This window comes from Acartia tonsa, chromosome 4 (assembly GCF_053477335.1).
Source record: "Acartia tonsa isolate MP-2025a chromosome 4, ASM5347733v1, whole genome shotgun sequence".
Taxonomy (NCBI): Eukaryota; Metazoa; Arthropoda; class Copepoda; order Calanoida; family Acartiidae; genus Acartia; species Acartia tonsa.
Genome location: NC_137263.1, coordinates 12,315,180 through 12,327,888, shown reverse-complemented (window position 1 = coordinate 12,327,888; position 12,709 = coordinate 12,315,180). Strand labels below are relative to the sequence as shown.

General features: G+C 32.5%; 2 protein-coding genes across 3 annotated transcripts in view; both read right to left on the bottom strand.

Moving 5' to 3' along the window:
- The window catches only part of LOC145316110 (uncharacterized), a 27,307-nt gene extending 26,447 nt beyond the window's left edge, over positions 1 to 860 (bottom strand). For both annotated transcript variants that reach the window (XR_013878319.1, XM_080156413.1), the window contains exon 1: positions 793 to 860. The gene's annotated coding sequence lies outside the window, so the exon portion shown is untranslated. The remainder of the gene's footprint in view (positions 1 to 792) is intronic.
- Positions 857 to 12,709, bottom strand: LOC145316111 (uncharacterized). The gene is made up of 4 exons (XM_080156415.1): positions 12,633 to 12,709; positions 7,531 to 7,588; positions 6,600 to 6,696; positions 857 to 1,938 (listed from the first exon to the last, which is right to left on the bottom strand). Exons 2-4 carry the CDS (start codon positions 7,572 to 7,574, stop codon positions 1,069 to 1,071), a joined length of 1,011 nt encoding a protein of 336 aa, XP_080012541.1. The 5' UTR covers positions 7,575 to 7,588; positions 12,633 to 12,709; the 3' UTR covers positions 857 to 1,068.

Below are 12,709 nucleotides of genomic sequence, written 5' to 3'. Positions count from 1 at the left end.
ATCACATTGCAAATATTACTTTCAAAGTCTAGAACTTAACTGTTCTGTTTTATCTTTGTAATAAGATCGAAGGATACAACTACTATGGCTACAATAGAATTACTTAGAGAGTTTAAATAAATTAATGACGTTAGTAGTGTGTGTGTCAATCAAAGTGTCACTTGACAGTCCTAGAATATAACATCTTTAAAACTTTTCAAATTGATATTTGTGCCAAAGTCTTACATAAAGCCTTGCGGGGTTCTAGTCCAACTTAATGAATAAGAGTGTAATGAATAGGCTCAAAAATTCAATTAATTTCAACTGGCATAAGACTGGTACTGACCAATTGTAAAAAAGTTAAATTAATCCCAATTTTTTTTACCCGCAAAAAAACTGTCGATAATGCGATGCATATATTATTAAACTAATTGGTCTATTATGTGTAATATTATAAATATATGTGTGTGTGTTTGTGTGTGTAGGTCACACAGGATTTAAATCGGGCGACCAATTCATTAGCCTTCAATTAAGCTCACTCATGGACAAATTAAACAAGGAAAACAGGAATTTAGGTTTCATAGCAGCGCAGCGTGTTAAGAACAGAGAGGAATTGTGAGTCTAGTATGCAGGACATAAAAGAGAATCCCTTAAACATATCCTTACATAAAAGGATGTCTATGAGCCTGTATTGTCCATAAGTACCGAAGGATCTCACTAACCGCTAATTCTATAATTGGTACCTAGGTATACCAAAAACTCTTACACTTGTAAAAAAAAAAAAAAACATGTTTCTATGAATCCAACCATTACCTTGTTTGTTAAACATTAACTTGGATAATATCAATGCAATGTAGGACATCTTTAAATACAAGTATTCTGAAAAAATTTAGGTATACAAAAAAAATGACAATCAATTTATTTGCACAGAGTAAACAAATGAATATTAGATTCAAAATTTCACAATTAAAATGAATATCTTTCAAAAATATGGTTTTTAAATGCAGTAGGTATTCTTTGAATCATTAAACATAATAAGATCACTTTATAAAAAATCAAAGGCACCTGGTGAAAAAGCCTGTTCAAACACTACAAGATTGACGAAAGTCCCATATTGAACAAAATTTCACATTCAGAATGAAAAGTGATTTCGCGAAGCTCATCAATATTTGATGCCATTTCCAATTTTGAAAGTGCAATCCGAATTCGCAAATTTGTTGTATGCAGTGTATTACTTGGATCACAACCAGAGCAGTATGTAGCAGAATTTGCAGTCAGAGTTTCTTCATTTAATTTCAAACAAAACATTCTTGTATCTTCATTTTCGTCATCATATTCTATACCAAGATTACCATCCTCATAAAAATGTAGGAAATCGAATGGATCTCCTAATTTCCAGAACTTGTAAAATTGAGACTGAGTATCCTTACAAGCTGCTTCAATGCTCAAACTAAAAATATGTTCTTGAATTTTGAATGTTATATGCCCAGCTTTCATCATCCTTCTAATGTAAACTAAAGTTTTGGATTCTTTAACAATCTCCTCCAAATCAAAACTGCCTGACCATGAACAATCAGTCATGATAGTTTCATTCTCATCAAAAGCCAGAAAATCTTTTTCTTCCTTGAATATATTGTCCACGCCATTGATTCCCCTTTGAAAATGATTTACCACGGCATAATAAGGAACATCCACAAAAAAAGATTTCTTAACCGACAAATACTGTTTGGCGCCGTCAGTACTTCCTTGACTGTCAAATTCACACTTGAACTTATAAACCTCCAGATCATCCAGGCGTGAATTGATTTCAGCCTCTAGTTCAGTAAGTAGGAAGTAGTTGGCCTCTACTGATAAATTCTTCAGTTCATATTTGTTCAGTTCTGGCAGATTGTCTTCTCTAAGATAATTCAAGAGTATCTTGAATTTGTCTGGATCCCTGTCCATAAAATAAGCACCATCCTGCACAAGAAAGTTTATCTTAGATTTAGCCTTAGAGATAGATGTGTACATTGTATTTTGACTAGCGGCTTCGCCCCTAGCCTCTAGGAAGCGTGTCGGAGCCGTTTAATTTTGATGCGGCTTCGGCTCCTACCTTAAAATTAATATCAATTTTTGTTCATTATTAAATTTGATAAAATAAAATAAATAATATAAAATATTTTACTTTTATTTGATTAAAGCTATAAAAAAGTAGAAGGATGTGTGTCTATTTGTTAAGTAACAATATTTTTTCAGTTTATTATATGGAAATAGACCGTTGCCAAATTATAATATTACTTTAAAAAAATCATTTTTAGCTAATCTGGGGCCGGAGCCGTTTTTAAACAAAAATGTTGCTGCTCCCGGCTCCGGCTTCGAAACGCTGCTCTACCCTAGTCTTTTGAAATCACAAAGTTAGTATATTAATGTTAGAGTAATGTTTAAAGTTGATGATAGTCCTAAAGTTTCAGACATTTACTGTGCATAAATTGTCACAGGAATTATTTGTAATGTAAGACGCTTTTTTAAGAGAGTTAGAGAAAATATTAAAGGGGAATATGAATCTATTAATTGGAATATAATTTTTTTTTCAGATAAACAACTACATATTTAATGACATATTTCTGACCCCTGACCCAGAGATCAAACCCTTTTTAAAATCCCCTCTACCCTTTCTTTACATTGTTTTTCCCTTATGTGAATTTATCCTTTCTTTATAATAACCCCTTTACTTTACTTACCCACTCCTCTTTCTGGGTTTCTTCCCTTTAATTTGAACCTCCCCCCTCCACTATATCCACCCTTCCCCACCCACTTTATTAACCTATCCCCTCCTTTTTCACTTAATCCACACCCCCCCTCCCCCTTTTAATAACCCTTTTTCCCCATCCCTCTATATGGCTCAACCACCTACCCTCTTTTCCACAGTTTCCCTTTTCTCTAATCCCTCCCCTTTCACTAAAAATTATCTAATCCTACCCACCCTAACTACCTATCCCCCAAAGTGAAAAACACCCCTTTCCATTCTCCTGTAAATTGCCTCCTTTTATTTTCTGTACCCTATTATCTATGCACAGGCCTGTATGACCTTCCCTTTTCTCCACGTATGTATATTGTTCCCCTTGTATTATCCTACTTTCCATCTTTATTCTTTACCACTCATAAGTCAAATTAACTACAATCTTTTTAAAGATAAAGGTATATAAACTTAATTTTGAAAAATATTGTATTCATAAATAAAATCTTCAATATTATAATTTTTTATACTAAACATTATCATGAGCACAAAAAAACTATAAGTATTCATAAATAATAGAACAAAACAAACAAAAATGTATTTATTTTTTAAAGGTTTAATTTCATATAGAAGCTTGGCATATCATCAAGTAGTTTTGTTTCTTTCATTTTTGATAATTAGTTTACCAATTATGAAGATACGATACAGATACTTATTATAAAACTTCAATTTAGTTAAATAATAAGGAAATGATCATTTTTTTAATTGGATTTATTAACTATTTATAACTATCCTCATCAATTGTATATCACATACACGCCAAAAATAGTAGCAATTTAGAAGTATAAAACAAAAATAACTTTCATCTTAATTATTACATTATTATTAAGAAGAAACCTATTTTGAGTTTCATACCCCTGGATAAATTTAATGATTAACTTTAATGCTGTTTGTTGTTAATTTCTTTGTTTGTTTCTAGTTCATTTTGTCAATGTGCACATGTCTTGTTGCCTTGAATATCTATAACTAACTGAACGGTCAACTAACTGACATTTATTTAGTGCAAAGCGTTTTTACAAGGCAACAAATGTTTGAAAAGCAAAAACAAGTCTGAACCTAATATTATATGAATGAAGGGTTCTATCTTTGATAGCTGATGAGAAAATCTATTTTTTCTCACTCTATAATACAGACTGACAAACAATCAAACTGACCATAGCTATAGAGTGGCTGTGCTACATTTAAAAAAAAACTTATCATCATATATGTTAGACTTAGCTTTTTTCTGTTAACAGCTGAGGCGAATGAGCTTTCCATATTAGAGAAGTATAATTTAGTGGTTTTTGGCCTTTTTTGTCATCAAATTTAACTTTTTGCGTGGAATTGGGTTTAGGACTTATTAGTATTAGGCTTCCCCTAGATGCTTTGGCGAATCCACAGGTCCATAATTTGAATTAGTAATTATTAATTGTATTAAAGAAATACCTTTCATTAGTAATAAATGAGGAGGGGTAAAAAGAGGGGTTGGGGGAGTTATAATAATGTTATTTCCCCTTTCTGTATGAAACTTTAAACATATTAGAAGATAGTTTTCAAGACTATAAATAGAATATGTAAACACATTTCAATCCATAAAGCGAAGCATTTCTTTAATTAGGGTAGGGCTGTCCGTAATGTATAGCTTTCTTCGATCGTTAATCCTAATATGTTGGAATTGTCCTCTTGATTTAAACATGCGGTTCCTGAAACATTACATATTTTTTAAATGTAGGTACAAATTTTAAAAATGTACCTAACAATTTATAAACTTTATTAATAATTCAATTTGTACATATTAAACTTAGATGCTTTAGATATTAGGAATATAAATGTTTAAATTATGTACATAGATGATTTAATAACAGGAATTTTTCAATTTTTATTCCTATGGCTGTTAGGCACCCTATAATAATAATTTTCTCTTTAACTCATTCAAAAAAGCATTGGTGCTTAAAACATATTTTGTATTTAATTTTTATGATAAATTTTTATAAATAATGTTTGTCAAGATTCGATTATCCGCCTGTTTTGTTAAGGAACATGTTATCCTTGTTTTAGTTATTGCCTCCCATCCCATTTTCGATTTTGAGAGAGTATGGTTGTTTGTACAATGTCTTTAAATAAAAGACTCAGAAAATAGTCAAATATATTTAAAAATATTTTTTTTAATTTTGGGAAAACTCTAGAGTTAAATTGCATTTAGAATTTCTTTTTTAGTTAACATATAAAGCATTTCATTTCTATAAAAATTCTAGTACAGTTTTGAGGAAACACTTAAACAAATTTGATTAATGAATCTATGGTGACATTTCTTGACCCTATGTAAAAATTAGGAGACTTGATAAGACATTTTCGTATTTTCTCTATTAAGAAGTTCAGACAAAAATAAGGTAATTATAACATCCAAAGTTCACTATTTTTATATCAAAAACCAAAAGTATTTTTCACTTTTTATTTTACACATTTTATTCGAGCAAGAAAACTAAAGACTTTTCTATTAAACATTTTTTTTTAATGTCAGCCACTTTTAAGATTTTCCGTTTTTAATACTCTTAACCTGATTACTATGGGCAAATTCTAATAGCGATTTTCCATGTATTATGCAATTATAAACCTATGATTTCAGATTAAACAACTAGGGTAGGGGCTTGGGGCCCAAGAGGTTTGATAAAACTAAATTTTCGTATTTTAGATTTAAAATAAAAATGTAAAAAAAAATATTTCTTTGGGGGGGGATTTTTTTTTCTTTGGGGGGGGGGGGGGTAGTCCACCCCACTATTTAATTTTAGTTTTAAAAAAAAATTTTGGGGGGGTATTTTTTATTTTTAGGGGGGTTGGGGTTTATAAAAATAGTTATAAACCTTCCCGGGACCTATGAGAAGCTACCCTGTAAAGGAGAACCCGATCGGTTCAGCGGTTAGCGAGATCCTTCGTTACAAACAAACAGACAGACATCGCTCTACTTTGTATTATAGATAGCTATAGAAATATTTTTAAATCTAAAATATAAACTTGATATTCAAAGTAGGACAGTCAGAAATTAATATTAGTCATCATAAATAGACTACCAAAATATAAATGTTAAACGAAATTTCTCAGAGCCAAACAATGAATTTCAGCCATAAAAATATTAATGGAAGTGGTGCTTTTCTGCAGAATTCATCGATAAGACATTTTGAAAAACAAACTAGACTGGACGATGGAAGTAATATAAAAATAACTATACTTTATGTTACACCTCATGAAGAGTGAGCTCAGTGGTTGAAACGTTAGGACACTCAACTTGAAGAAAAACTAATCAAAATTAAAGTCCCCAAAGTTGTTAAGCTAAGTAAGAAAACGTTACTAGGTATAAAACTTTGGGGACTTGAGAAATAATCAGTCCAATGTTTCCCAGGGGTGTATATTTTGCATGGTTTACCCTGCTAAAGAGGGGGGGGGGGGGATAAAAACATGTTGTTGGGGGAAAAATGTAACAATTAAGAGACTGAAAACCTTTTTTCCCATTTTTCTCCCCTCGGTGAACAAAACTAAAAGAATATGTGGGAGGGGGGATAATATGAATAAAATAAAGAGTTCTGAAAATATTTTTCCATTTTTTTCCAGGTATAAGGTATAACCAACAAGTAAAATAAATCTTAAATAATATTTGGTGGGCAAATGGAGAGGTCGTCAATTTAACTATATGTTGCCCCCCAACGACAGCTGAAAACTACATATATTTTTTAAAAATTAATTTCGTTATTGGTATTAGCTGCATTTTTTCCCCTTCCCTACTGGAAAAAACTTGGGAGGAAAAAAAATTTTTTGGCAGCAGGATAAAAAAATAATCTTTTGCAGAATATACACCCCTGATTTAAAATACCTCTATGGCAGCCGGTGCCAAAGGAGAGTTAATATCAAACATTCTTCCCAGAACTGAGTTAGGTTCTCTCATCAAGGTTTGTCTCGTTGTCGTAAACCTAATTCAAGATTAATTTTCATGAAATACTATGCCTAATGAAATAAAAAATGACTTTCCTCCCCCCTAAAGAAGTCTAGATTAATTTTTCGGACACATAGAGCTTAAACACAGGATAAATATCCACCGTAGTTTTCCTGCCGAGCGCCGGCTGCCAAGTACAGATTCCGACACTGAAATTCATGATTTGAGATTTCTAACATAAAATTTACATAAAGAAAAAAATTTTCTGAAAAAATTGGTCTTTACACAGGATAAATATCCACCGTAGTTTTCCTGCCGAGCGCCGGCTGGCGGCTGCCAAGTACAGATTCCGACACTGAAATTCATGATTTGAGATTTCTAACATAAAATTTACATAAAGAAAAAAAATTTCTGAAAAAATTGGTCTTATACCTTAAAAAATACCGATATTATAGCAGTTTAAAATTTTTAAGTAAAAAATGACCTAAAAACAGACGTTGCTAAATAAAAAATGGGTGGAGGAAGCGAAATAAGACTTTGACTCAGGGGACAGAGCAATTTTTTAGCCCTATAACTCTAAAAGGAGCTCAGATAATAATTCCGACTTTAAAGGGTTTAATGTAGAAGTCACATACTTCTGGAATTTAAAAAATCAATTCTTTTAGGTTAAAAAATCTTTATCTGGCATAAAAAAAGTGGAAAAAGTATGCACTTTTTGAAAAAATAGTAAATAGTATGCAATAATTGAAATGCTTACTATATAGTATAATTTTTTTGGAATTGTATTCATAGTATGCAAACATAGTGGAAAAAGTATCTTTATGGCCAGCGTGCAGGGGGCTTTACCCAATGTCCCTAATTCAACTAATACCTTGTTCCACCAACATTTAGATGGATAATATCAATGTAGGACATCTCTCAATACAACTCTGAAAAAATGTATGTATTTATTTATACAAAAATTAAAGGGGGGGGGGGGAAATGTGGTGACTCGTGCCACGACATACCAGCAATTTTATTTTGGGTGCTACTCCCTTAGTTTTAGAGATAATTGGATGAAATCTTTTGGGCTGGCTCAGTAATTACCCCAACTATTGGTATCTTTCAAAAAAAAACGGCGGCGGGACCGCCGCTCCCGCCGCCCGCCGCCGTTTTCCGCCGCCACCAAAAAAAATTTTTTTTTGCATTTCTCGCCGAATTACCTAGGCAATTTGGAATCATTTGAGACCATGTTATTTTTTTCAAAAATTTTTCCCCTTACAAGCAACCCTGTGGGGGGTGGGTAGTCGACCCTACTATTTTAATTTTAGTTTTAAAAAGAATTTTTTTTTTGGGGGGGGGGGGGATTTTCATTTTTTTGGGGGGGTTGGGGATGTCCCACCCCCCAAGAAAAAAGTTATAAACCTTCCCAAGACCTGTGAGAAGCTACCCTGTAAAGGAGAACCCGATCGGTTAAGGGGTTAGCGAGATCCTTCACTACAAACAAACAGACACACAGACAAACAAACAGACAGACAGACAGATATCGTTCTACTTTGTATTATAGATACCACTAGTTGCTGTACAAAAAGCATCCAAGGGCTCTGCACTGCATTTAAAGATTGGAAAAAATTCTCGTATATCAAGGTATATCTTAAATACAGTACTTCTCCTGTGATTTTGAAGATATTGAAACAAAATCTTTTTAGGTTGGTAAGTAAAAAATATTTGAATTAAGAAAAATTTTTTTGTTGGCGGCGGAAAACGCTGCCGTTTTCTTAATTCAAATATTTTTTACTTACCAACCTAAAAAGATTTGTTTCAATATCTTCAAAATCACAGGAGAAGTACTGTATTTAAGATATACCTTGATATACGAGAATTTGAAAAAAATGAATAAGTCCCCCCGCAGGGCTGCTTGTAAGGGGAAATTTTTTTGAGAAAAATAACATGGTCTCAAATGATTCCAAATTGCCTAATTCGGCGAGAAATGCAAAAAAAAAAAATTTTTTGGTGGCGGCGGAAAACGGCGGCGGGCGGCGGGAGCGGCGGTCCCGCCGCCGTTTTTTTTTTGAAAGATACCAATAGTTGGGGTAATTACTGACCCAGCCTAAAAGATTTCATCCAATTATCTCTAAAACTAAGGGAGTAGCACCCAAAATAAAATTGCTGGTATGTCGTGGCACGAGTCACCACATTTCCACCCCCCCCTTTTTCAAAAGTAGAAAGATTTTGTCAGTCTGTTTGTTTGTTTGTAATGAAGGATCTCGCTAACCGCCTAACCGATCGGGTTCTTCTTAACAGGATAGCTTTTTTAAAAAAAATAAGTCTGGAGATGGTTTTAGGCCATTTTTTCCAATCTTTAAATGCAGTGGCAAGTGCAGAGCCCTTGGATGCTTTTTGTACAGCAACTAGTGGTATCTATAATACAAAGTAGAACGATATCTGTCTGTCTGTCTGTTTGTTTGTCTGTGTGTCTGTTTGTTTGTAGCGAAGGATCTCGCTAACCGCTTAACCGATCGGGTTCTCCTTTACAGGGTAGCTTCTCACAGGTCTTGGGAAGGTTTATAACTTTTTTCTTGGGGGGTGGGACATCCCCAACCCCCCCCCCAAAAAAATGAAAATCCCCCCCCCCCAAAAAAAAAATTCTTTTTAAAACTAAAATTAAAATAGTAGGGTCGACTACCCACCCCCCCCCCCAAAAAAAAAAAATTTTCTTTCAAATCTAAAATAGAAAAATTGGTTTAATCAAACCTCTTAGGGGCAAAGCAGCTAGTTAATATATAATGTAGTAGCGGCTACGCCCCTAGAGGCCTCTAGGGGCATTTTAGAAGAGTCGTATTTTATAACTTAATTTATTATTTTAGATTTTAAAAGAAAAAGTAAAACAAATTTTGTTGGGGGGGGGGGGCGGAATTTTTTTTGGGGGGGAGGTGTCCCCCCATTTTTTATTTCAGTTTAAAAAGATAAAAAAAAAATTTAGGGGGGGGGGTTTCTAGGGGCGATTTCTCTTGGGAGGGTGGTGGTACCTTCCCGGGACCTATGAGAAGCTACCCTGTTAAGGAGAACCCTATCGGTTCAGTGGTTAGCGAGATCCTTCGGTACAAACAAACAGACAAACAGACATCCTGTTACTTTAGTATAAGGATTGTCCATTAGAGAAAAAAATAAATAATAACAAAAGAGAAAATGGACGAGGACGGACATTGAAAATTGCAGAGAAGCTACTTCATCATCTTCCATGGGGCAATATTATATTAAAACATGTAAAACACTACAACATATATTATAAAGCCTAAAGCATTTTGTATTATTAATTATTAAGGGGGGGGGGGGTTTAATGCAACCATCTCGTAATCAATGTATAAATGGCACTTAAAATTCGAATTTTGATCTGAAATTGTGCATGAGTAATCCTTGGTAGGTCTATTTTCCCTAAATGGAAAAAAAAAGTTGAAAATGTAACGGCTAACGGCTCAGCCGTTTAGCCGTTTTTTGGCTATTTTTAGGGCAAATCTTCATAAATTACGTAGAAATCAACTTTTTGAAACATATTTTTGCTTTAAATCATGTGAAATGATACAAAAAAAAATATTTTTTAGATTTCTAGTACCAGCAATTTCCGGCTAGAACCGTTTGAAAACGTTTTGGATCGGAAAAGAGCATTATGTGGAGAGAGGTTTCGTGATGGATTTCGCTTGAAAATACCCAACAAATGTCTAAACGGATGAACCGCCAGCCGTTAGCCGCTACTTTTCCAACTTTTTGTTCGATTTAGGGAAAATAGACCTACCAAGGATTACTCATGCAAAATTTCAGATCCAAATTCGAATTCTAAGTGCCATTTATACATTGATTACGAGATGGTTGCATTAAACCCCCCCCCCCTTTTTTCACTTGATTGAATAATTCTGGCCTTTAGGTTAAATTCTAAAATTAAACAAGGTTGTGCTAAATATTCAACACCAAAAAGAGAATCTTAACAACCATAACAGTATTTATATTATTGAATATACAGTATCATATAAAGAAAGGTAGTTCTACGAAATGCTTTTTTTAATCAAGGATGACAACATCCATAAATATGAAACTATGAAATCAAACGGTAGAACAAACGAACTTGAATATTTGTTGTGTCAAAACTTAATAAGAAAATTATTAATTGTATATAACTTTTGAAAAAATGCGTAAATATATAGGATTCTGTTGAAGGACATACATTTATAGGACTTGATTAAAGAGTCGAGTTAAAAATCAAAATCTTTTAAATTAACGTACATACAGACTTTCTAGTAATTATTACAGAGTTGCTAATTGTTACAGGAATAAGCATCCGAGGCTTCAAATCAAGAGGATAATTCTAACATACATAATTAACGAAAAAAACTAACGGTGACGTACGGATGGATGAATAGAATAGACCCTAATTTATGAAAAGCCATGCTTTAAAAAATTGGTTATCTCATTTTTCTATGTTCAATAATATCATGAAAATCAGGAATATGTTCGAAAAATTTTAATTTTTTTTCAAAATATCAAGTCTTAAAACATCTTTGTCTGGTAGCTATCTATAACAGTTAGGAAGGTTGAAATCATTTTTATGAAAAACAGAAATATAATCTATGATTACGTTTTTGTCCCTATAAAAAAGGTAATGTATGATTCCATCATCCCCTCTCTTGCATGTTAATGATATCATCAATCATGGCCGATATGTTTTTGTAATGTAATCGTATTCTTAAACATTTAGATACTAGATTTTAATTAGATCGACATAATATTAATGTACCTATTTTTCCAATTTTACATAAAAAAAATTTCAATTAAACATAACGTTTTATGCATGTCTACTACCTATTAACATAATTTAAAAGTGATATGTACGATTTCAATTATGTCAATGTTAAAAGAGTAAACCACAATTCCAGTTTCGTCTCTCTTGAAAGTGGAAAAACCGTGTAGGCCTTAATAATATCATTACCAAGAGAGGCAAAAATGGAATGGTAGATTACAAAAACCATATCAGCCTTGTTGATACCATTACCAAGAGAGGGGAAAATGGAATGATCATACATTACGTGTTTAAGAGAGTCAAAACCGTAATCATAGATTATATTTCTACTTCTATCAAAATTGATTCAACCTCCTAATTGTATAATACGATAAATAACTATTCCAGATTAAAAGCAAAAACAGAAAAATTTTCCTTGTTCTTATAGCGAATATAAATATTTAAAAAATCTGGGGAATAAAAAGTAGGAATGCCTTCTTAATTTAGAATTTTTTCAAAGGTTGCGTGATTTTAACTTTTAATTTAATTATTTTTAACTAAACTATCTCAATCGTTTAGGGACCCCTTTAAAATAGAAAAAAGATGATAACATCCAGAAGTAGCGAAGCGCTAGAATGTAAAAATAAGGTGGATATAGGTATTATAGTAGACAAACGGACAAAAAGTAATGATGATGGTGGTCTTACGAATCTTTTCACAAAAGGGGTAGTTGCAAGAAAAACACTTAGATTAGAAATATTCATTCGAAAAAGTCTATCTAGAATAAATAATTTATAAAGGAATAAATCATTACCGACAGGCTAAGTAAGATATGGAGTAGATGCTCAACGATATATAAAGAAAATCTTTGACGAAAATAAATAAACAATCTTTCGAGAAAAATAAGAGTAAATAAAATTTCCAGTCCTAAATCTCTAAAGAACGTCAGAGTTTTAAACAATTCCCATATTTAGTTTCTTAGACTGATGGACATTCTAATTACATAGAGTAGCATCGATACTAAACTTAGATTTAAGACACAAACCTCAAGACACGATTTAGAGCATTGTAACTAGGAAAACACCTTCCAGCAATAATTTAATTTTTTCTTTAAGAGACAAATGCTCCAATGTGAACGTGTAGTAATTAAGACTAAATAATTACCAAGACAGACAACGACATACTAATAATATGTAGAGTAGCAACTCTACTAAAAAACAAACCTGCATAAAAGATAAAACATTCAAGTTATCTGAAAATACTAAAATATCAATAAAAAGCATAATAAGACACGAAAATT